At 39.4% G+C, this 25609-nt stretch overlaps 3 protein-coding genes across 5 annotated transcripts; 2 read left to right on the top strand and 1 right to left on the bottom strand.

Moving 5' to 3' along the window:
• The first annotated feature begins 423 nt into the window (after positions 1-423).
• Positions 424-7781, top strand: LOC137273772 (E3 ubiquitin-protein ligase TRIM56-like). Of its 3 annotated transcripts, none has more exons than XM_067806617.1 (2): positions 424-623; positions 4280-7766. In XM_067806617.1, exon 2 carries the CDS (start codon positions 4290-4292, stop codon positions 6432-6434), a length of 2145 nt encoding a protein of 714 aa, XP_067662718.1. In that variant the 5' UTR covers positions 424-623; positions 4280-4289; the 3' UTR covers positions 6435-7766. The 3 variants fall into 3 exon arrangements, with proteins under 3 accessions (XP_067662718.1, XP_067662717.1, XP_067662719.1); XM_067806616.1 differs by lacking the exon at positions 424-623 and adding an exon at positions 981-1103 and having other exon boundaries at positions 4280-7781; XM_067806618.1 differs by lacking the exon at positions 424-623 and adding an exon at positions 992-1813 and having other exon boundaries at positions 4280-7772.
• A 1406-nt stretch (positions 7782-9187) lies between these two features.
• LOC137273768 (deoxynucleotidyltransferase terminal-interacting protein 2-like) lies at positions 9188-13999 on the top strand. The gene is made up of 6 exons (XM_067806612.1): positions 9188-9744; positions 10197-10326; positions 10657-10752; positions 11040-11204; positions 12155-12264; positions 12963-13999. The coding sequence occupies exons 1-6, from the start codon at positions 9275-9277 to the stop codon at positions 13066-13068; spliced, it is 1077 nt and encodes a 358-aa protein (XP_067662713.1). The 5' UTR covers positions 9188-9274; the 3' UTR covers positions 13069-13999.
• LOC137273769 ((3R)-3-hydroxyacyl-CoA dehydrogenase-like) lies at positions 13958-25485 on the bottom strand. Its single transcript, XM_067806613.1, has 8 exons — positions 25423-25485; positions 24515-24637; positions 20654-20844; positions 19583-19678; positions 19290-19375; positions 18814-18941; positions 18213-18287; positions 13958-17268 (listed from the first exon to the last, which is right to left on the bottom strand). Exons 1-8 carry the CDS (start codon positions 25463-25465, stop codon positions 17252-17254), a joined length of 759 nt encoding a protein of 252 aa, XP_067662714.1. The 5' UTR covers positions 25466-25485; the 3' UTR covers positions 13958-17251.
• Positions 25486-25609: the final 124 nt, after the last annotated feature.

Below are 25609 nucleotides of genomic sequence, written 5' to 3'. Positions count from 1 at the left end.
AAATTATATGGATACTGCGTATTTATTCGATGTATTTTTGTTTGTTGTTGAACGCTTACTGTACTGTACAGTATTTAAGCTGCGTGTGTCTGTACGTAATCCACACAAACATGAGTTGCTAGAGGGCAGCCTTGATCGTCTGTCATGCTGATGATAACTGATTCTTGTAACTGGATAACCAACTTTGGGATCGGGCGATCAGGCTCGCTGACTAGGTTGATACATGTCCTCGCAACTAGTAACTTGATGCTCATGCTGTCAATCCCTGGATTACCTAATCCGATAGGTTACAAACCGGTTACTTTACATCATGTAGCTGTTGGAATATTGCTGATTTCTGCTGTAAACTCAGAAGATTGTGAGCTTTGGCAGTTCCAGAAAAATAATGACTGACAGAATTATACCTATTTTCTTGTTTTACAGTTGAGGATCAATATTGTTCGAATCCCAGAAAAGACTCTGAAGACAACTGTTCATTTTTGATAAACTGGGGATTGTCATCGCATCGTGATTGCATGGGTCTATTCTCATGATTTCAACCACTGGATTGTCTGATCCATATGGCCGGAATTTTGTGAATCTAGTGTTAAAGAAAAATCACAGAATCGGACAACCACATATATGTAGGTAGAGTATGTAATTATTTCAGAGTTTTATATGTTCATTACGTAACAACTGTGTCGCATTAAAACGTGGAATTGTCGATATGAGCAGATGCTCCTGATGTTGGTCACCTGATTTGTCTGGTCCACGCTGGAATATTTACAGACGCTATATTAGTCGGAATAGTGCTGAGTGCGGCGTAAAACTAAATTCACTCACTCCGGTGTATTGTCGAGGTAAAAACACATTTACACGTCACATGACAATAGGCTCATATTCATAAGATCAGTAGCCTCATATGAATTAATTTTTAATGTCTAAAAATAAATTTCACGTAATAGAGTGGGTATGTTGTTTAGGCGTATCATTCAGTACCTACACCGCCGGTGTAATCATGACAGCAGGCATGGCGTATATGCGTCTCATAATCTTGGAGACAGTTTCAGTTTTGTTAAAGGGTGTTCCCAGTCCGATAAAGAATATTCGTCGATCAATATAAGGTAATTATGTTGTGATCATTCCGATAAATGCACCCTGCCATGAAAATTATAAAGCACCTTGCCATGAAAATGATACAGACTGACGATGAGTAGTTATCCTCGTTATACCGCGTTGAATGAAGTCCTAATATGAACACGTACGAGACATAGGTTTCGATTTGTCAAAATTTTATTATTATCTTAACGCTTATTATAATTATCCCTGAAAGTGAAAATATTTGCTGCATGTAGCTCTCTCTCTCTGTCGAGAGACCGTTTGTGACCGTTCACTCAAGCATGTACAGTGTTAATGACTCCATATAACCCCCCTAAAGTGTATGTATAAATGAAGTGACCTCCATACAAAGTGAATGTTGCATGTGCGGTATATGTTGAGCGTTAACGTAGTTTTCGTTGTTTCAGTTAATGTACATATTCCCTTATTAGTACAAACCAATAATAGATCATTCTTAATGAAGCCTTATGAATATTCACATCTCTACCAAAACGAGGCTACACGGGGCAAGGACACATATATTCGCATAATGGTGACAATCTCAATCTGTACTTCCTGGTTTCAAATTTCCCTTGAACAGCGAAACTGTCCAATAGTCCAGGAATATCTAGGAGAAATGGGAAGGGGCTTCCTGAAGCATATCCAAGGACTGAAGGGCGAGTAATTTCTGTTCTTCACAGCACATCACGATCAGTCATACAACTAAGATGTCTAGGTAGGTTAATGGTTACCATATGTTGCAGTTATGAAGGGAAACTACTCTAAAGTTACAATAGTGGAAATATTGCCAAGGGAACTCATTTCCGTTTACTTGAACAACATACATGAACAAAGCAAAAGACTCAACCTATTTCGTGGCCTACATTTAAATAGTCCACTTTCGCATGGTGTTGTGTTGTTATTTCTCGAGCTTTGTAATCGGGATTATAATTAATATTATGTAGATTACGATAGCGCTCCTTGAATGGATCTGGACCAAACAAAATTGAATTATGTATGCGATAAAATTATTTGTTTGGTATCATTTCTCATTAAAATGTTTTGTCCTATCGAATCTGTTTAATAAATACGGGGTATTTATCCAGACATTTATTTTCAGCTGTACCCACTGGTGATGGCGATGTGCGCATATCATATAAATAATATAATGAATATAACTCATATAATTGCATGCATCTTACAATAACAGCCGAAAACATCATCAATAAGAACAAGATTGTTTCAGTCACCATAAGTGGGCACAAAGTGCAAGACAAAACTGGATTATTTTTTCAAGTTCTTTCTTGACTGAAATTGGAGGTTGAATGGTGAGGAATGGTGTTTTAAAAGTCTTATAACAATAGACACATTCATAATAGCTTCAAAATGTAATTCTGATGAATTAACAATACAGTTTTCACAGGATACAAATTGCAAATAGCAAATACACTGGACAGTATTTATATTGATAGATTTAATTATATTAGTCTGACATGACAACATCAATGGCAACAATGGCTGGATCAGTTCATAATTTGTCATAGGTTTTCACCCCTCACACATTATCATAATCTCTGATTTTTTTTCATATTCCCAACCAACTCTTTTCAAACAAGATGAAATACATTCTTTTTCATAAATTATTGATTAAACAGCAGCAAATTATCAAAGACTTTTCTGTTAGGCAGCTAAATCCATCTGGGTGTAATCTTTTTCATCAGAAACAAATTCGTTTACATACATTACATTCAGTTGTTGTGCTGACTGGACAAGGTCTTCCACAAAACCTGGAAAATATTCAACAAATGAAACAGTTCTAGCCAATCAATGTTTTAAATGATGGAATACTGTAAAATGTTCAGTCAAGTTTTATCATCATACATGAATTTACAAACTGCAAACTTTTCAAGTTTAAGTTTCTGTTATTTCTGATGTTTTGTCATCCTTTTCCTTGAGTTGCCTCTCCTCTTTATGTAACTTTTGATGGAGTTGTTCTATTTAGGACTGGCCGGCATGGGGCTCAGTAGCTGGGTGTATCACTCTCAATGTAATATAAACACTGTACAGCATCACTGTTATTTCTCTGACCACGCACACAACAATAAAATATATCTCTGGAGTTACAAATATATGTTACTTTGATGAGCACTGATACAGAATGTTTACAAACAGAACTCTCTGCCTCTACCACAAGAGTGTCTGCGTGTGTCCATATGCTTTCAAAAAAATACTATAGTGGACCGTTCATAATTTATTTTAGGTGGGGTGGGGTGTATCCCTTTTTGATCTGTGGTGGTAGGGGGTGTGGGCAGTTGTGTACACATGAACTGGGGGTGGTTATTGCTTTTGTACATGCGGGGGAAGGGGTGGTGGTGGTGGTGGTGTTTTTTGGATTACAATCTTGGAAAGTGAACAGATTGCAAGATATAGACTACGCAACATGCGGTAATTTTTACGTACTTACTATGAATAGTTTTCTAGGATCTCTCCGTATTTTAGTCATCCACTGCCTTTTTGTTATCTTATCCATGGGAATATGGTGAAACGATACACAAAGGCACACAGCATTAATCTTTCCTTCTCTAGGTTGGGTCAACCTATTGAAGCCTCGCTTTCGATTTGACCTCGAGGTCATGCATATTGGTTAAGAATGGTCAATTTGAAACTATGCTAAAAACACCTTTCATCATAAGTGGAATAATATTTTGATGTTTGAAGATTTTTACACGTCATTAGATGTATTTTTCGATACTTTCAAAACGCTGGAATCCCCATGTGTCGGGTCCGTAGATTAAGATTGACTCTCTTACTGTCTGTCTGTCTATGTGTCTGGCTCTCTGAGTGTATGTATGTCTAAGAGAGAGAGAGAGAGAGAGAGAGAGAGAGAGAGAGAGAGAGAGAGAGAGAGAGAGAGAGAGAGAGAGAGAGAGAGAGAGAGAGAGAGAGAGAGAGAGAGAGAGAGAGAGAGAGAGAGAGAGAGAGAGAGAGAGTAGTTGTTAAACACGTCCTTGTCACACTTGAACATGTTCTGATTGGTTAATGTTTGAAATCCAACCATTCAAACCATTTGTATGCGCCACCTGCACGCCACTATTGTCCTTCCTCATTAAAGAATTATGGTGATTTTAGTCTGAGGGTCATTTGGGCGTGCCTCTTTAATCATATAGGTAAAACTTCAACTGCTGCCCATTTTTGGTTCCAGGTGAAGCAATATGGCGTCACAATCGACTCCAGGAAAAATACCGGTACCTCTTGAAGACATCACTTGTAGGCTGTGCCAACAGTCGTTTTCCTCCCCAAAACTTTTGACGTGTCTCCATTCATTCTGTCAGCTTTGTATTGAAGAACGGCTTACTATCGAGGGCGGTGGGCATGTCTTCCAATGCCCTCTGTGCAAGCATAAAACTCGCTTGCAAACATTATCAGCGAGCTCTCTAACAACAAACTACTATATACTCGGGCGTCAGAGGGTATATGCTTGTCGCACATCAAAGGCTTCAAACTGTGTGGTTTGTTCATTGAAAGGCGACTCTCATGAAGCAACTCGCCAATGCCTGGATTGTGGCGACAAACTTTGTGAAACTTGCTCCACGAGACATAACTCTTCAACACTTACAGCGACACATCGAGTGGTCACCCTTGATGAGATCAGACAGGGTCAGTATGATAAACACCTTCTTGTCAAGGAGGAACAGATTTGTGACAAACACCGCGAAGCACTGAACATTTTCTGTCACACATGTTCTGAGCCACTCTGTGTTCAATGTGCCTTTTCTGAGCACAAGAAACATCAGTTTGACACTGTAGACGAAGCAGTTAATAAAATGCGTGAGTCGTTGAAACAGGCAATGTCAGTGGTAGGAGCAACGTCTTCCGGTATCCAAGACCCTGCCAAAACACTGCAAGCAGAGATGGATCAGTTAAACAAAGAGGAAGAAATGTTTGTGCGTGAGGTGACTTCATCAGTTGCTGCTGTGCTGGAGAAGATCACGGAGAAGAGTTCTGAGGTACTGGAGAAGGGTAGGAGACGTTTTCAGGACGAGAGGACGAGGAGACAAAAGATGCTAAAGCTGGTGAATTTTGAGTATGAAAGAAGGGAGGAGGTTGTCCGAGTATGTCAGCAGGTGGAAGAAGGTGGTGGGCTGACTCTGCTGTTGCTGTCCCAGACTCTTCAACAGGGACTGAAAGAATATGCAGAGGACCCCGTCGTATCATCTACAGATACTCTGACTACATATAAGGTTAATATAAGCCTTCCCCTTGACGCAGAATTTATTACTTTACGTGAAGTTCCAATGGTCCAGGACTGCGCGAATGCAACAGCTGCAAATCCTCAGGTTACACCGAAATCTTTCAAGCCCAAATTACTCAACCAGGAACCGGAAATACACACCAGGCAATTCACCAGTTCAAACACATCATGGGAGGGTGTGACTGACACAGCAGACAACCCTGGTGAGGGGAATGAAGCGATTGCAGATGCCCCACAGACTGACAGGGCTGCAAAAGAATTTCTAGAGATAAACCTTCACGGGATAGACGCAACAGCGGAAGGGGTTTTATCATACAAGAGTCAGTTTATCACAAAAGTTAGCACTGATAAATCACAATCTGGAATAAGTGCTATGGCTTTTAAAAATAACGGCAGACTTTTGATTTTGGACGATTCAAATGCAAAACTTAAAGAGTTCTATGATGATGGTAAGGCAATTGTTTTGGTGAATCAGAATGGAAAATGTGACCTTTTCAAGCGTTTTGTATGCGTTGGTGATGACAATACTATCTGTGCCATCTATGAAAACTTCCTTGTTATATTAACACCGCATCTGCAAGTTCAGTCGAAAATATGCTTGGCTCGAAAAGAAGAGCTGACTTGTGATCCCATTGTCGCTAACTTTGGCGACCACATCATAATTGGCAATCTGCCAAATAAGGAGATGCGCGTCTTGACGACAAAGGGCAAGATAGTCAGAAAGTGGACCAGTAAGGTCAAAGGTGAGATGAAATCCCTTCGGTACGTAGCTCACGGTGTGGTAATCGTGTGCTCTTGGAAACAGCAGGGATCCGTGTGTCTCGAGTCGGAGGAAGACGGCCTTTTCCTCAAGGTCAACGGACACAAACGGAACGGCATGAAGTGGCGTCCTTCCGACGCCATCTTTGGTGCAACTGGACGTATCATAGCATGTGACATGTACAGGAATGAGATCATGATCTTTTCTCCTGAGGGGAGAGCTCTGTGTGTTGTTGATACAATGCAGAACAATGTGTCTGAACCACGTTGTGTGCTTTTGGGTAAAAGTGGCCAAATGTACGTTTCCGTCAAAGGCGGTGTTGTTGCTGTTTACAAAATAGTGTGATATAGGTCGTGATTTTGTCAGGTGTTGATGAAGGTGTTGATGGAGACGTTGTGAAAGGCTGATGGAGTTGGTGTCAGCTGTTGAAGGAGATTGTGTCAGGTGTAAATATCAGGTGTTGGTAGAGACGATGTCAGGTGTTGTAGATGTCAGGCTTGTAGAGAAAATCAACAGGTCTTGACGGGATTGCGTCTGCTGTTGGAAGAGATCGTGGCAGTTGTTAGTGGAGCTGGTGCCAGGTGTTGAAGGAGATCGTGTCTGGTGTTGATGGAGATCGTGTCAGGTGTTGATGGAGATCGTGTCATGTGATGATGGAGATGGTCTAGCGTTTAAGCGGAGGTAGGGTCAGGTGTTGGTGGAGATGGAGCTGGGTGTTGAAGGAGATTGTGTCAGGTATTGATGGAGATCGTGTCATGTGTTGAAGGAGATCGTGTCAGGTGTTGATGGAGATCGTGTCAGGTGTTGATGGGGATAGTCTAACGTTTAAGCGGAGGTAGGGTTAAGTGTTGATGGAGATGGTGCCGGGTATTGAAAGAGATTGTGTCAGATATTGATGGAGATCGTGTCAGGTGTTGATGGAGATCGTTTCATGTGTTGATGGGGAAAGTCTAAGGTTTAAGCGGAGGTAGGTTCGGGTGTTGATGAACAGGTGCCAGGTGTTGAAGGAGATTGTGCCAGGTGTTGATGAAGATCATGTCATGTGTTGATGGAGATGGTATCACGTTTTAGCGGAGATAAAGTGAGGTGTTGATGGAGGTGATATCAGGTGTTGGTGGAGCTGGTGCCAGATGTGGAAGGAGATTGTGTCACGTTTTAGCGGAAGTTGCCGATTGGTGTGTTGCCGGGTGTCGACGGACTTCATGTCAAGCATTGACCGAGATGGTACCAGGTGTATATGGAGGAGGGGTGATGGTGGTGGTAATGGTGATTTTAAGTATTGACAGAGGTGCTCCATGGCTTGTTTGTTAGGATGGGGTATTGGAGTCCCATTGTTGATTCAAAACGTCGACAGTGTTGTCTTTTTTAAGGAATATTTTCAAGTTTGTTGAATGATCTGCTGTCTTCCTGTTTTGTTATGAATATGGTTATAAAACACTAAATTTGAAACCGAAAGGACGCACAGCCTGGCTGCAAATGAGTACTAATGCGTCAGTGTGTAAGTAAATGATTACACGTGCCAGTTAAATAGAAAAAGATATATCAATTTCATACTGGATAGAATCCGACTTAAGCGTTTTAACTTTGCAAGCCCAGTGAGTCTGTATAATTTTATCATATGAATTTGTTGGACTTAAATGACTTAAATAACTGTAAAAACCTTGAATAAAATGCGTGTACTTATCCATTTGTAATGACTGTCTCTTGCAGGAAATGACGGAAGTATACTCTTGTAACACTTCCGACAGATCACGTCACAAACACATGCAAATGCAAGTTAATTAGGCCCCTTTTCGGTAAGGGATACAAATCGAGCGGGGATTTGCATTGGGCATCATGTTTTCACTGGAAATGCCCTCCTCATGATACATTTTGAGATAGCTGTGGAGAGACCAGGAATCTTGCTACCATCAAACAGCGTTTAAGCAAGAGTGGTATGGCTTTTGGTTTGGTTTGGTTGTTCTTTAACACTTTAACATTCAGCAATTATGATATTCCATCTACATGGCGGCGGTCTGTAAATGATCAAATCTGGATAAGACAATCCAGTGGTCAACAGCATAAGCATCGATCTAAGCAACAGGGATACGATGACCTGTCAACCATTTCAACCTGACCAGCCCATCTCATTAGTCGCCTCTTACGACAAGCATGGGTTACTGAAGAGGAATTCTAACCCGGATCTTTTCGGGTCGAGTAATATGACGCTCTTTGACAAGACCTTTATAGTGAGGGCACGCTCGATTGTACATCACAAACTGAACTGTAAAGGCCGGAAAATTTTCTCGGTCTAGCTATTATTCCGATTTTTTAAAAACTGTTTAGTCTTTATGGATTTTATTATGAAACCGTTTTGTCTGTTGAGACATAAATTTAACTTGTAAGTTACGTGTAACGCAGTCGCAGAAATGTGGCTTTGGAGAGGAGGATGGTATGTCGAAGAATCATGCAGCCTGAGTAAACTTAGTCTCGGTGTCTTTCGTTACACTCCACCACTGAGACTCAGTAGTGGAGGGTAACGAAAAGTACCGAGGATACGTTTACTTAGACTGAAGAATCATGGGGGCTTGTTGGGCAGGATGAGAAATGGTCATTGCCGCTTTCATATTTACAATCATTGATACAGCAGAGTTTTCACATAGTGCACTTTTTTCATTATTGTTATTTTTTATTTTTTCATTATTGTTTATTTTGTTGGTTGGATGACATCCGTGGCCAGCTCGTGCTGTTCCATGACAAACCGAAAGATCAAGTAATACTACTAAGATAAGAGTGCTGACCAGTCAGTGTGATGGCACAAAGTTCGAAACACGGGTAATGAAAATAATACGTCTTCGCCCCAACACCCGTTCACTATTTAGCCATCTGAATACTCCCCGCACTGTCGGGCCGTTTGACCCTGCAAGGAAACTAGTCTAACATATTTCTACGCAGTGACATAAGACGACTTTGAGTATATTTTAAAATTAATTTTATTTCTTCTATATGCTGTCAGGTATTTAACATACACATGTACTGACGTGTCACGGTTTAGTTTATATTCTTTAGTTTATGTTAACTATGTAACGGACTACATGAGAGCATTGTGCACTTCCGGGGAAGAGGCGGAAGTGCTCTTCGGCCCACGGAAGCTGTCAACACGTGTGTTCTGTGTATTTCTAAGCTGATGTGTTGACCTCGGTATCATGGATATCTCCTCGTCTGATGAACTTACATCAGATAGCGAACTAGATGAAATATTTGAATCAGCTTGGAGCAAAACAAACGTGTCACTGTCTTCAGAAAAGGTAACAAGTAAAGAGGACTTTGATCAAACTGATGTAAGTGACTCAGAATCAGATTCGAATGATCAAGTTCCTTTCGTTATAGACAAGACACCAGCAAGGAAACATCCATGTACATCAGAAGAGGAGGAATCCATTGCTTTGAATACTGACTCACTTATTAATCGCAGTGACAAGTCTGAATCGGGGGAAGGGAGCAATGAAGTGTCGTCTTTGTTCGTAATTGATAAAACACCATCTGCTGGTGATGCCAGTACGAGAACGATTACAGAAGATTGCAGTGAAGATGGCGAAAAGCTACCCAGGGAGAAAAGAAAAAATACAGCACGTAAAAATAAATATGACAGAAGAAACTTCGACAAAAGCCGCAGGTTAGATACTAAGAAAAACAACCCTAGCTTGTATCACATTGTTTATAGGAACTTATCTGTAAGTTTAATCACGTTTTGTTGTACTTGTAGGGGAGTGGTTCCAGTGAGAAGTAGTGTTTGTGGCTTTATGGTAAAAATACAGTGTGAAAGGATCTGGTACATCACTCTAAAAATGGCACATGTAAACGTTTAGGAACTGAACAATCACTGGTCATTTAGTAATTTATGATAGAAGGTAGGGTGGAGTAGTAAAAAACTAAACTAAAGTTATGTAGACCCATCATGCAGGATATTCCAAGATTATATAGGGGTATGCAACATATGACAATACCCCAGTAACTGTTGACAACAGACTCGATTATTTACAATTACAGCCCACCTCCATGCAGATTGAGTACAGTTGAATGTGACTTTGAACAACAACCAACCATCTTATTTTGTCTCCATTGCAGCATGGAACTCTCGTCTGCTTTGCAAGTCAAGTCAGACCCTTCGGATATTTATATCAACTTTCACTCTATTCATGCTCCACATCCAAAATACAAAACTCCAACTGAACGTCTTAGTAGAGAACATCAAGAGGTTGGTATCATATTGAACATGTTATTCAGATCATATTCTCAGGTATTATTTTAAGGTTTTGTGGTTAATGATGATGTAGGTATTGATACTGTGATAGATATTGGACCATGGTGGTTTATATAAATCTTTAGCTTTCATTTAATTATTTTGCTAAGAAGATCTCTTTAGTTGGACAAACAAAACACAAAGTATTTTGTACTGGTCAGTATTCTTATGCATATAATATATTACATAAATTAGTTATTAGTTATGTACCTTAGTTTGATTACTGATGGTAATATTTATCATGCCTGTCACCTTTTCAGAATGATGATGGTTTTATGGTTTCAGATAATGGCAAAGAGTGTGATCACCCCAGACTTTGAAAAGAAAGAAACCATTCCTTCCCATGAGGAAGGATTTAGAAGAAAGCAGAAAGAAAGAAAGGTCTGAATACCTTTTTGAATACTAGAATATAGTAGTTGACAAAAAGAGACTTTTCTTATAACTGTAATAGATTTTTTGTGCATCAGTTTATCATATATGTATCAAAAATCAACTTGTAATACAAAGATTACATTGCATTGCATATCGTATCACATTATAGCCCAACAATATGGATCAATGCTCATTATATCTAAAACTTGATTTATTGTCATATGACTGGGAGCTAGTGTGTGTGATGTTAAACATCGTACAAAACAAAAACAATCCTGCATTAATCATATTTTCAGAAAGCACGAGAACAGACAAAGGGGCGAGGTTGGTATAACATGCCGATAGGTGAACTGACAGAAGAAAAGAAGAATGACCTCATTGCCCTGAAAATGAGGCGAGCCCTTGACCCCAAGAGGTTCTACAAAGGAGATGACATCAAGGGATTGCCCAAGTATTTCCAGGTGCTGAAGTTGGTTGATGCATGTCATCTTATCTCAGCTAAACCACAGGCAAACTTTAGTGCAAATGGGTTGTGCAGCATAGAGAATATGACCAATCTTCTTACATGTGAGCGAAGTGCGGAAAGGTTGGCAACATACTTTCCTCGCTTCATTTCGAAAAATATTTTTCATGTCAAAATAAAATATCGCCACCATCAAAAGTATACACCTATTTCTTCACTTGGTTGTGCTCTCACATTTCCAACGCCATGCTGAACAATTACTCACGTGAAATATTTTTTATTCAACATTTCAAGCATAACTCTTGGTATATCAGACCGTTCTTCGCCTCCATTCCCCGTTCCAGCTTCCGGTTCAACGGAATGAAGGAACGGGAGGGTATATTCCATATGGAATACTTAGTTACCTCCCCTGCTTCATTCGCCCATTACGTCAGAAGTATTTTTATGTAGAATACATGTTAAGAAAATTCTAATAACAGTGACGACAGATTAGACAAATAAACCCCAACAGGTTCATGATAAAAAGGGGCAATATGGTATTTCTTTTTAATTTCTGCTTATTATTGTTCCATCACTCCATTCAACTGGAAGCTGCCAGGGGTAATGGAGGCAAAGAACGATCTGAATACCTCGGTTGGCACTTAAAATTTTGAATTAAAACATATTTCACGTGAGTAATTATTAAACATGGGGTAGGAAATGTGAGAGCACAACCAAGTGAGGAAATGGGAGTGTACCTTTGATAATGGTGATATTTTATTTTGAGATGAAAAATATTTTCAGTATGTTGCCAACCTTTGCTCGCTTCGCTCACATATACAAAGACTTGTCATATTCTCTATGCTGCGCATAGACCACTGGAATATTGCTGAGTGTGGCATAAAACTAAACTCACTCACTCACTCCAGATACAATGACTGACTGTACCCTTATTTTCTCCCATTCCAGTTTGGCACTGTGGTTGAGGATCCAAGTGAGTTCTACAGTGCTCGAATTCCAAAGAAGCAGCAGAAGACATCCATTGTTGAGGAACTGATGGCGGATGCAGAGTTCAGAAAGTAAGACCAACTGACTTTCCTATAGAAGAATGATTGGAACTGGTTTATCATTGGTTTAAGTGTCTCATTTCAGATATTCTGCTTGTGGGACAGTGGAGTAGCCTCATGGTTAAAACATCTGCTTTTCATCCTGAAAACTGGATTCCAATGCCCACAAGGGTACAAAGTTTGAAGGCCATTTCTGGTGTCACCTGCCGTGATACTGGAATATTTCTTATAGCGGTGTAAAACCATACTCACTGAATACTCATGCTGCTTGTTAAGCAGCAGATAAGGTATTCTCTGAAAGGTATTATTGTCACAGGTCCCTCAAACCACAGGCTAACCTTAGCGCAAATGGGTTGCGCAGCATAGAGAAAATAACCAGCCTTGGCATATGAATCTTTTCTTCGTCTCCATTCCCCTATCCAGGTAAGGAGGGTATTATTCCATATGGAATAGTTACAGTTACCTCCCCTGCTTCATTCGCCCATTATGCCAGAAGTGTTTTTATGTAGAATAAGAATAAGATTCTATCAACAGCGAGGACAGGTAAGACAAAAAACTCCATAAATGCAGACTTGAAGAATGAATGTTACGTTGCGAAAAATTCTGACTACCGGGATATCTTACAAAGGAAATTGTCATGATTATGTTCATTATGTTGCAAAGTCGATTTTGGGCATCTTTCTTGAGCATTTTAATGTGTTTCTTTTCAGATATAATAAAAGGAAATATGCTGAGGTTCAAGAACTCAAGGCTAAAGGGCTAGGGCCATATAAGGGTATCCGGACTACAAAAATAAAGAGGAAGAAGAGACAGTGACTTTGTCTGGGCAAATATTTGACTTGTGAAAGAAGAAATATATTAATTCTATACTGAACTTTATGTATTTCAAAGAGGCAAAACTGCTTACAATATGATGACTCTAGTATCAATTTTCCATGAGTCAAGCAAGGTCTAATACCATTGTGACAGATGCATTAATATTGTGATGTCATATATCTAGCAGTATTACACTAGTGTAATACTGCCGCAAAAATGACACTGCAGTGTCTTCAGCGAGCGAGTAATAAATAGAAAAGACTAAATGATGTCCCGTGTAATACTGCTGGGTATTGAAAAATCGAAAGCAAGTGTGTTTGTTATGTATATTTATGTAAATATCAGATAAACATTGGCATGCAATGTGTTCCGACTCAGTAAAGTGATGTGCGATTCATTTACACTGGCAGCATCAACTACGAAGATTACCTGGCTTGTGAGAAATGCTTTAGGGCAGCTTGAACATTTATGAAGTGAGAGAGAGTTTAACGCCACCCTCAGCAATATTCCAGCAATATCACAGCAGGGAGACATCAGAAATGGGCTTCACACATTATCCACATAGCGAAACATAGGTCTTCAAAGTGACCAGCAAATACTGTAACTGCTGGACTACCCCACTGCCCCTTATGACAAAAGACTAGTATACATAAGTACACATGACATGTTACATACATAGTCCAGCTAATCCTGAAATTTATTAGCATTCTACCTGTCCTCACTGGTTTCCACAAAGTGGTAAGCAACCAACACCATCTTATTGTAAACTGGATTTCTTCACTCATTAAGCGGACACACTGAAACCAGCTCGAATATAGTTCCAAACAGTTAAAGCCAAGCACTTTAAACACCTTCAGATGTCTTTAACTATTACCATGACTACAGACAATGATTATTTCAACAGTTTATTACCAGTAAGTCCAGTACAAAAGGAAAATATCTGAATCATCCAACATATTTACAAACAGATTAGAATACTTCAGCCTGCTAAAATTGCACACATTCCATAAATTAGTGAGCTGAATATTCCCATTGCTAACTCTCCGACAGCGTCATGGCAAAGCTTTAATCACTTTCCAGTCCTGGTCATCGATGCATTAACATGATACAGGAGCTGTCTATTGATATCAGTTATAAAATACAGTGGAAAAAATATTTTGTTCTCATTATTCACCCTAAAAACTCTGATATTCTGAAAAATGAGTTTTTGGTCCATCTTCTTTAGTTTCTTTCAGAGAAAAAGTGTGGTATGTCTCGAAAAGATGACTGAAAGGTGTATGTTACATGAAAATTCTCCCCTAAGACAAGGTAACACAGTTGTTTGGAGAATATATATAAACACCCTTCAAATTTTCAACATCTCAAGTTAATGATATAACTGGGACCGTCAGTTATGGATCAGCCGTCACTGTGCTGTGGCATGGATACAGGGGACCTAAACTCTGGCTAATGGTACAGTTATTCTATTGATTGCTCTTTGATACAAATTTAATAATCAGTTACACATATACAGCAAAAACGTTACAAAAATGAAAACTGAATGATGACAAGAACACGACCTAGGTAAAGATTCAGGTTGTAGATTCAAGATGGATAAAGCAGTTCTAACGTTTGCAGGGCTTCCTGATCATATCTTAAGTCAATCTCCTTTACAAAAGAATCAACATAGTCCTGAAAGACCACACTTCAATTACTCTTGCCACATGAATCAGTTTTAAAGGTATAAATGTACAGAGAGAAAGTTCAGAAACTATTACCTTCATCTTTAATGTGTAATGATAATAACCTGATATCGATAAAGGTTAGCATGTAATTTATAGGTCAATGTTAACGTTAAGCATATTTGAAACTATCCAGCCAGTCAAACTAAGCTTTTCTTGAGGGTAGCATAGTTCCAGTGATTGTGAGAGGCTTCAAAACATCACGAAAGATGCAATATGTTTGTGAGAAGGTTGTTCGATGTAGGCATTTCATTAGATTATAGATTAGATATGTTAGATTTAAACTGATAAAGGGTCAACAAAAATACCCTAAGTGAACAGATGCTCGTTGAAGAGAGGAGGTTAAAGTGAGTCAGATGAGCAAAGAACATGAGGCAGGGATGCTGGTGTTGTCATAATCAAGACGTCTTCCCTTCAATACAAAAAACAAGGAGAGATAACTCAACAACTTTTACAGGGGTCTCTAAGATTTATAAAGCTAAAGTTTTCCGAAGTTGAGAGTATTTACTTTTTGGGGCTGCTTTTTATCCTTTAACCAATATGCACAAAATGGATCTTTCTCTGGTCTGTGTTAGTAATGGTTTTTCCTCTAATCTATGTTAGAGTACTGGTAGTCTAACCTTCTGTAGTAATTGATCATCCTCTTATCTGTTAGTAATGGTTCTTCGACTAACCTGTGTGCACAAAATGGTTCTTCCCCTAACCTGTGCTATTAATGGTTTTCCTCTGTACCAGTAACATTTATCCCTCTAACCTTTCTGCTAGTAATGGTTCGGTTTCTAAAGTATGCGAAAGTAATGGTTCTTCCTCTACCCTTTCTCACATAGATCCAGTGATTGTAAAAAGCTTCAATGCATCACCTCAGAAAGATGCACAACACGATCATCAGAAAGTCCATAATACCAGCTAGGTATTTTTTGGCTGGACTGATTTAAATCAACATAATGTCAACTTTGTACATTCAAATACAAAGTATTATAAGTGAACAGACAATTACAGAAGAGAGGAGGTTTAAGTCAGCAATGTTACTGCCCTATGATAATAACCAGCTCTGGGACTTTTTTCATGAAGCAACCTTTTCCATCCTGCCTTTTGGTTTTCTGAGGACAAAAATCCATAAAACAAGAAAATAAAATAAAATTGGTCTGACCTTTAACCTTAACTCCCATTCTTTATCAATGCACTACGGTTACCCAAGTGACTTTGTGAAAGAAGGCCGTGGACCAGACAAACCAGTGGTTGATGTCATGAACCACATCCAGCACTGCCTCGGAATCATGACACAATCAGCTGAGTCAGATCGTTAGACTAGACAATTCCTGAATGGCGATTACTAACTGCAGCTTCAAAATTTCAAAACTGTTGTCAGCCATTTTGTTTCCTTTGCATCACACATATAATTCATTCATAAATAATACAAATTGTTCAATGTAAAACAATCACACACCAGAAAACAGTAAAGACAGTTATCATGACTATACATCACAGTTGCAAAATGCAGTCAAGATTGCCCTTGTTCTCTAAGCAAAGAAAGCTAAACTTAAATTCATTTATGCTCTTTTTATGAATTGTGTATATTTATTCATGTGATTATCAACAAAAACGATCCGTAAAATAAAGTGAAAAATAGCACTGATAAAATGCATTGAAAACTGATAATCATTGATAACCTACAACTTGACTTCATAATAACAAATTCCTTAAATTTGCTGTTTGGCATCAAGACTTCTTTATGGCATTAATTTGCCTTTATCGTGTTGAATTTGATTTTTGACATCAAATTTGCTTTTTGGCAACAAGATCTTAGTGCCATCAAATTGGCTTTGTGGTACTGAGACTGCTTTATGGCTTACAGTTTGATTTTCAGCATCAAGATTGCATTGTGGCACAACAAAAAAAAGACAGATATACATTGCCCTTTGTGAAAATACATGCACATACAAATATGAAAGTAGGAGACATACAAAATCAAAGACAAATGCTGGTGGGTCCTGAATATCAAGGCATTTCAAATAGCTGTATTCATGAAACAACTGACTCCCAAAACAGATCTGCATAGATAAAATAAAAACACCACACTATGCTTTACCATACATAACAATATGTGTTGAAACTTATCTGTGTGACCGCTTAAGCCTATACTTATCAATTCTGATGACAGTTTTCAGCAATATTCCAGCATATCACAATGAGTAACACAAGAAATGGGCTTCACAATACCCATGTGGGGAACTGAACCCGGGTCTTCAGCGTGACAAGCAAACGCTTTAACCACTAGGCTACCCAGCACCTCAGATGTGAATAGAACATCCCCTAAACTTAATAGACACCGTTCACATTACACTTCAGGTAATACTGAGCAGTTGGTATCATAGAAAAGCTTTATTTAGTCAATCAAAACATTGTAAGCTATGGAAGGAACTATCCGTATCACAGAAAAGGACAGGTTGGCTCCTAATTGGTTATATGCCAAGGCCGCCTGCAACAGAGAAAATGAGTGTTTACTGCCGCCTGCCTGCTTTGCTTTTGAATAGCACTTCAGTTTTGTCACATAGCATGAAATTACAACTCACAGAGAGGAAGATTCTAAATGTTTACCAACAAATATGAGTTTGGTGCACACAAACCTTGAAACCTGACCATGACAGATTTGGGATTCAAACCCATGAGAGGTTTCGGGCAAAGGATGCATCTATGCTCTAAACTTAGATGCGCTCCCATCATGGATGACAGTATCTGATGAGAGTTACAAATGAAATGTAGCAACATAAATATATCATCAGCAAAACTCTGATGCTTGCTGTTACTTGTGCATGTATTAGTCATACAAAGGTTACTGTGCTACAGTCCATGTCTGAAGCTCTGAAACTGTAATTATACCCAACAATGGATGAATGTGTACTTGCCTCTTTTTCAACTCCTTGGGGTGAGACTATGCTTGTCGTAAGAGGGGTGATGGTGTAAATTAAGTGCTGTTCAAGACGCTTATTATGGACCCATGAAGGTCCCAGGGTAGAATAGACCTTCAGCAACCCATGCTTGCCATAAAAGGTGACTATGCTTGTCGTAAGAGGCCACTAACGGGATTGAGTGGTCAGGTTTGCTGACTTGGTTGACACATGTCATCTGTTCCCAATTGCGCAGATCGATGCTCATGTTGTTGATCACTGGATTGTTTGGTCCAGCCTCGATTATTTACAGACCGCCGACATACAGTTGGAATATTGCTGAGAGCAGCGTAAAACTAAACTCACACACTCACTCACTCCTTGGGGTGTATACAACTAAATTGCCCATAAAGCGCTAGAATGCTCATAGAAGCATATTTACATGGGAAAACATTTTGAAAACTTCGGTTGAATCTGTGAAAGGTTTATGGTTTTTTAATCAGTGCAGGTGAGATGTCTCTGCAGGACAACATACCTGCGACCTCCAGACTTGTACCAGTGATGTACTTGCTTCTGTCACTGGCCAGGAACACACACGCATCAGCCACATCTGTAACCATACAAAATATTGGCAATTTTCTTTTTTGATTGCAAAAACCTGTCTCAAAACGTGCCATACATTCTATCTATCCTTGGCTTGATTCAATGGTTAAAGAATGAGTGACATGTTCAAGGCCCCATATCCTCCTAACTAAATAATTATTGAAGAACTAAATAATTATTGAAGACCTTGTCAAGACAGGTCTGGGAATTGAAGGCTTTGTCAAGGCAGACCTCACAATTCAGGGCCTTGTTGAGACAGTCTTGGGAATAGAGACCTTGTCAAATGTCTTGTCAAGAAAAATCTTGGATTTGAAGACTTTTAATACAGACTTTGCAATTCTTGCCCATGCAAACCTTGGCCACAAGATGCAACTACTGTGATGTATGACCCGGCTCCTGCATGAAATCAGTGGCTTAAATAGGTGGTCATGATAACCACCACTTGTTTGTTAGACTCAATTATCATATCATTTTTAAGGTCATGTGATGTAGATGAGCACTGCTAACTGACAAATAACACAATCTAAACACACCCTCTGACTTCCCCATCTTCATCATGGGAACAAGGAACATCGCCCTCTGCAGCAGGTGTTCCGGGACCGCTGCCGTCATGGGAGTATTGATGAAGCCGGGGAGGACAGCGTTTACGCGAATGTTGAACCTGTTAATACCATGATTAAATGCATAATCAAGAATCAAGATTCATTCAGATATAACAGGATTATGTATTAAGTTGGTGTCGACTTCTGCATATATAATTTTTCACCTAAACATGACAATTTCCCAATATGTTTACAGTTTGGCGACCTCTGCAATATATTGAGGGAGTCTAGGTTTATGTCACTTTTGACAATATTCCACCAATATCATGGCGGAGCTTCACATTTTGTACCCATGAGGGAATGGAACCTATGTCTTTGGCGTGACAAGCGAAGTTTAGTGTGATTTGTCTGTTGTGACTCATCATTCAGGAATGAGTAATTCTATTAAAATTCAACCAGTTTCAGACCTTGCAAACTCTCTTGCTGCAGATTTTGTCAGTCCAATAACACCTGCCTTGGATGCTGCATAGTTGCTCTGCCCAATATTACCCATCTGAAACAGAAGCATCAGATATACATATAGTCTTCACCCAATATTACTGTCTTTAACAGAAGCTGAGAATATACTTCTGTACTTCAATCAGCATCACACAAGTTTTGGATTTACATCTAGACTTCACCCAATATTACCCAGACAGAAGCATCGGATATAATCTAACCAAATATTATCTATCTTCAACAGAAGCCATGCCATGGTTACCTTGCCAACGATGCTGGATATATTGATGATAGAACCATTGTCCACCTTGCCCTCCATCATGCATCTGCCAACTGCCTGGTTCAACAGGAATGTGCCCTGATAAGGGGAGAAATATCAACCATAAATTATCCATTACATAGCTACATGGGGAGTGACTGTGTTTATTGTACGCCAAACTCAGCAATATTCCAGACATATGGCGGTGGTCTGTAAATAATCGAGTCTGGATTAGACAATCCAGTGATCAACAGCATGAGCAGCGGTCTGCACAACTGGTGACATGTTTCAACCAAGTCAGTCAGTCTGACCACCCCATTCAGTTAGTCGCCTCTTACAACAAGCACAGTCATCTTCAACACCAAGCATGGGTTGATGAAGGCCTATTCTACCTTGGACCATCACGGGTCTACAAGGGGAGGGGTGCTAAACATAAAAGATATAGGAGGATGGGTCATGACAGGTGCATGGGGAAACATGACAGTTACAACGGCAGGGGTGGGAAACATGACAGCTATGGGGGAGGGGTGGGAAACATGACGACTACAGGTGGAGGGGTGGGAAACATGACGACTACAGGTGGAGGGGTGGGAAACATGACAGCTAATGGGGAGGGGTGGGAAACATGACAGATAAAGGGGGAAGGGGTGGGAAACATGACAATTACAGGGGAGGGGTGAGAAACATGACAACTACAGGTGGCGGGGTGGGAAACATGACAGTTACAGGGGGGAGGGGTGGGAAACATGACAGCTATGGGGGAGGGGTGGGAAACATGACAGCTATGGGGGAGGGGTGGGAAACATGACAGCTAAGGGGTAGGCGTGGGAAACATGACAGCTATGGGGGAGGGGTGGGAAACATGACAGCTACAATGGTGGGGTGTGGAACATGAGAGCTACAACAGAGAGGTATGGAACATGACAGCTACAACGAAGGGGTGTGAAGCATGACAGCTATGAAGCTGGAAATCACAAGTGTAACCAGATTAAAAGACTCCTCCATTTACAACACTACATTTTTGGCTTTTTTTTCTAACTGAAAGATACTTTGAATCGAAATTCATTTACAAACCTTCAAATTGACATCTATGACCTTGTCGAAATTTTTCTCATCCATTTTCATGAGGAAGTTGTCTCGTGTAATTCCAGCAGAGTTTACAGCCACTGATGGCAGCACCGAAAACTGGCTCTTGATTTGTGCCATCATGGCGTTAACATCTGCTGAGGAGGCAATGTCGGCGGTAAAGGCCTGGTGTTTCTGGTCTGAAGGAGACATTGAGTTTGAGAAAGGTTAGACAAACTATATTCAAAATTTCACTTCAATATATTTTTACTTTGCTGTACAATAATGGAACACAATGTCATAGTGAAACTTTATGCAGAAATTAGGGCTGCAACGAATTGACTATGAGGCATATATAATACCTGTAATGAATACTGGGAAACTGATACCAAAACAAGTCAGTTGATGATGTAACATAGCAATGTTACAAAAATACTAAGGTAAAACATGAGTGAGTGAGTGAGTTTAGTTTTACGTCACACTTAGCAATATTCCAGCTATATGGCGATGGTCTGTAAATAATCGAGTCTGGACCAGACAATCCAGTGATCAACAACATGAGCATCGATCTGCGCAATGGGGAACCGATGACATGTGTCAACCAAGTCAGCTTGTCTGACCACCCGATCCCGTTAGTGGCCTCTTACGACAAGCATAGTCACCTTTTATGGCAAGCATGGGTTGCTGAAGGCCTATTCTACCCCGGGACCTTCACGGGTCAGGTAAAACATGACAGGTAACTATACTAAAAAACATATTTTCCTCTAACTGTTTAAACTGTTTAGCTTAGTTCCTCAACTCTTTCAGATATATTGTTTACAGCATATTATATGTTATGTGAAAGTAAAGATGCATGCAAATTAACATTAATTTTTGACACCATCGTTCATTGCAGTTTCAGTTACATATGAGTATGTTACTGGTTCGTCAGAGTATGGTGGGTTGGGTGGGTGGGTTTAGTTTTACGCCACTTTCAGCAATATTCCAGCAATATCAAGGTGGGGGACACGAGAAAATGGGCTTCACACATTGTGCCCATGTGGGGAATTGACTCCAGGTCTTCGGCGTGACGAATTAATTTATCACAATAATGACCCTTTATCTCACCTTCATGTAAAATACTTTAATGTCATTAGTCAGTGATGCTTTAACAAACTCCCGTGTTTCCCCTCCCTGGATTCGTTTGCACATTCAGCTTATCAGACATAATTAACCATTTTCATGGCAGTTTATGGCTTGTCAGAATATGTTTCACTAACTTTCAAAATCCAGTCAAGAGGCAGAGCCATTTTGTGAACATGTCATATAGTCAGTAGCTATCTTCCAAATAAAATAAAATGATATTTTGGACATTTAACATGGCGGTAAGATAAATACATTGTATGCTTCTCCCTTAGATAATAGGGTCTCATGTATACCTCACCTACTGGCTTGGGTAACAATGCTACAGAGATGCGTACATCAGACTATACTACCCTCGAGAGAAGCATACAACTTACAGTAACTGTCAGATGATGTATTTAAGAATGTTGCCTATTATCCTGCCTGACTTGGAGATAGCCCATATTGCAATTCTCTCCTTGATGATTAACACACAAATTCAAGTAAACATTATAATGGGTGCATCAACCCATGGGCCCTGAGGGACCTGTGAACAACATATTTACGTTACCAAACACCTCAATGTTAATTTTGAATCATTTCAGGCATGGGTAATGGATCGTACACTTCAGCCATGAACGTGTGTGAATCAAACGATTTGAATTTTGCATCTTGCTGTTTTTTCCTGCAGGTATTGTTTTAATAAAGTCGGCACAGTGTAATTCCACCTCTAAATATTCACAGGAACTACATTTAAACGTTTTGCCAAAATTTATTTATGGGAATATGAGGCAAATCTCTTTGTAACCATCACTTGATTCTGCAGATGAAACAAGAAAAACAAATTTAGAGTTATGTCCCTTCCATTCATCTGCATTTGCACAACATCGGTAATTTCCATGCATCACGCATGATTCAATGTTATTCGAGATAAAGAAGAACTACCATGAAGTACCACATGAGTTGCCATTGTCAACTGGTGGTTACATTAAAAATGTATTCTGACAGGAAAAAATAAATGATCATGGGAAAGGAAGAGTTCCTTTGGTCCATGGTTTCTTCACAAGCTGTGTATCAAATACCTTGTGAAGGAACCTGGAAAGCAATAAGGGAACACTTGTGCTTTCATGTGATCCCTTATTTTTTTCCTCAGTACATATACTTTGATAATAATCAATAATTGTTTACCACAAGTCGTATGATAATTGATAGTGGATTTGGTTTCTGATTCGCAACACTAATTCTAAGATATTTATGAATATTTGGCTCTAGCAATGGCAATATAATATCCAATTCACTGAAAATGCAAGTAAATCATAACAACCCAGGTGTCTAGCAACAATAATAAATACACTAACTGCTCTAGTCCTCATTAAGACTAATACATATGCAGACAAGAATATGCTAATAGTGAAATCAATCAGTGCAACACTACAACACCAACTGTGCTTGTATGACATTAGTCTGTCGGCAGATGTACTCTGTTCATGGTCTAGGAAATGTAAATACAGACTAAACTGCTTGGCTTGACAATGTTTTGTTTGACAGATTTTCACTAGGGTTTACCAGTAAAAATGTCCACTTACAGTGCTTTTCTTTTACTGATTGAGGGTTTCCTGCTGATGGGGTGTTTTACTGCTGGTGATAGTGTACTCAGTGGGACATTTTACTGATGGGGATGTTTTACTAAGTGATAAATTTTACTGATGGGGAAGTTTTACTTAGTAGGATGTGTTACTGAAGGGGTGTTTTACTGCTGGAGATAGTGTACTCAGTGGGATATTTTAGTGATGGGATGTTTTACCCAGTGAGATATTTTATACAAAGGATGTTTTATTCAGTGGGATATTTTATTGACGGGGATGTTTTACTTAGTGGATGTCTTACTGAAGGGATATTTTACAGCTGAAGATATTTTACTCAGTGATAAATTTTACTGATGGGGATATTTTCCTTGGTGGGATGTCTTACTGAAGGGGTGTTTTACCGCTGGAGATATTACACTCAGTGGGATATTTTACTGATGGGGATGTTTTACTCAGGGAGATATTTTACTAAGAGGATGTTTTATTCAGTGGGATATTTTAATGATGGGGATGTTTTACTCAGTGGGATATTTTACTGATGGGAATATTTTATTCAGTGGGATGTTTTACTGATGGGGATGTTTTACTCAGTGGGATATTTTACTGATGGAAATATTTATGCGACGGGTATTTTACTGATGGGGACATTTAACTGACTGAGATATAACTGGTTGGGATAAATGGAGATGTGATGCTATACAAATTGGGGTGTTTTACTGATGCTGATTGAACGAAATACTGTTGGAATGTAATAATTACAGGAAGTTATCTGTTACTATCGGTTTAAAACCAAGATGCATTCTACAAACAAAAGTATGGGAACACCCTAAAATTTAAAGGAAATTTCTGCCTTCCACATGCACTAGGCTGTTATGTTTGGTTGTTTGAATCAAACAAGGTAGTCGTGTGTTTCAGCATCCTTGATTTCAGCTGTTTTTTGAAACAGTTTCATTGCACTCTAACTCAATGAATGTTGAATCAGTTGCTCCACTGCATGTTCAAACATGTCATTTAAAGCACCCCTTAAGCAGATAAAAGTAGCATTTACCTTAGAGTATAAATCACCTGACCAATTGTGAATTTATAGATGACTATCAAATTTTTGGGTGTTCCCATACTTTTTGCTTGTAGTACATATGAAACCATGTACTGCAGTTTAGTCCTTGTAACATAAGCTACTCACTGCCTTGAGGAAGCCCTGACACGGTAGCCTCAGCATTGGACTTGTCGATGTCCACTACTGCCAGTATAGCCCCCTCTCGAGCAAATGCCTGGCATATTGCCTTACCTATACCGCTTCCACCTCCTGTAACCATGGAAACAAAGGAAGAGTCCAGTCAAGGATTGATGCAAAATGTGTTTTGTCTTGCTCATTGTAAGCACTTGGGATGTTCACAGAGATTGACAGAGATTGATGAAACTCACACAAACTAGTGAACAATAGAGCACAAACAGCGAAGCTGAAAAAGTGTAGAAAAAACAAAACCATATTTTAGCAGTAACTGCACTTGACTGGCCTGCTGCTAGCCAGAGAGCTGTAATAACATATTGATATGTCACTCACTTGCTTGGAACTAATGCTGATACTGTATTTCAGGATAACAAGCACTGATATATCTGCTGCTGAGACTAAAATTGTAATATACTTGACATTCTCTGAGCTCAGTCAATGTGAAAAGGCATAAAACGAGTATACTGGTCGATAACATCACTTTTTTTTATTTTGTGGTGCTGTTTTTTATAGGTAGGTCAAAAGAAGTTTTCAAACCATTTAAACAAACAGTGACATTTGGTCTCATGTTTGCCACACTGTTTGATAACATTATCGTGAAGGAAAACGATGAGATCAAACGACACTTGACACATTCATACGCCTCATTCGATCAAAGCGGGTGGAGGTCAAAGACGGCCAATGTCATTTGAGTCGAAAAACAGACGACACCCAACGCCGATAACACAGGAAATGTTGTCGATGATAAATACATGATAATATCGGAAGCATTCATAAATAAGATTGCATAAACTTTTGAAGGTTAAGAAAACAACTTTAGAATAAAGATAGAACTAAAATGTCCCAAAATTTCCAGATACCCGTTACGATAGCTAATCTTCCTGCAAGGACTCCCGACGCCATGCTGCTTGTTATTTATAGCCACAGGAAGTTCACGTACGCAATTTATTTTTAGATTCGGGGATTTCGATCTTTTCTATTTCCATAACAAAATTGACCTATCAGAAAACGTGTTACTGGTGAAGAATTCCATGCAGTCCAATTAGA

Source organism: Haliotis asinina, chromosome 2 (genome assembly GCF_037392515.1).
Source record: "Haliotis asinina isolate JCU_RB_2024 chromosome 2, JCU_Hal_asi_v2, whole genome shotgun sequence".
NCBI classification, from domain to species: Eukaryota; Metazoa; Mollusca; class Gastropoda; order Lepetellida; family Haliotidae; genus Haliotis; species Haliotis asinina.
Note: the sequence above shows the minus strand (reverse complement) of the source record. Positions and strands in the feature narration are given on the sequence as shown.

Coding starts and splice junctions, on each gene's coding strand:
- LOC137273769 (XM_067806613.1), bottom strand. CDS start 25,465: ATGGCGTCGGGAGTCCTTGCAGGAAGATTAGCTATCGTAACGG. Junction 24,638..25,422: donor AAGATTAGCTATCGTAACGG/GTATCTGGAAAT, acceptor CCATGGTTACAG/GAGGTGGAAGCGGTATAGGT. Junction 19,679..20,653: donor TCATAGATGTCAATTTGAAG/GTTTGTAAATGA, acceptor TCCCCTTATCAG/GGCACATTCCTGTTGAACCA.
- LOC137273772 (XM_067806616.1), top strand. CDS start 4,290: ATGGCGTCACAATCGACTCCAGGAAAAATACCGGTACCTCTTGAAGAC.
- LOC137273768 (XM_067806612.1), top strand. CDS start 9,275: ATGGATATCTCCTCGTCTGATGAACTTACATCAGATAGCGAACTAGAT. Junction 10,753..11,039: donor GAAAGCAGAAAGAAAGAAAG/GTCTGAATACCT, acceptor TCATATTTTCAG/AAAGCACGAGAACAGACAAA. Junction 11,205..12,154: donor GATTGCCCAAGTATTTCCAG/GTGCTGAAGTTG, acceptor CTCCCATTCCAG/TTTGGCACTGTGGTTGAGGA.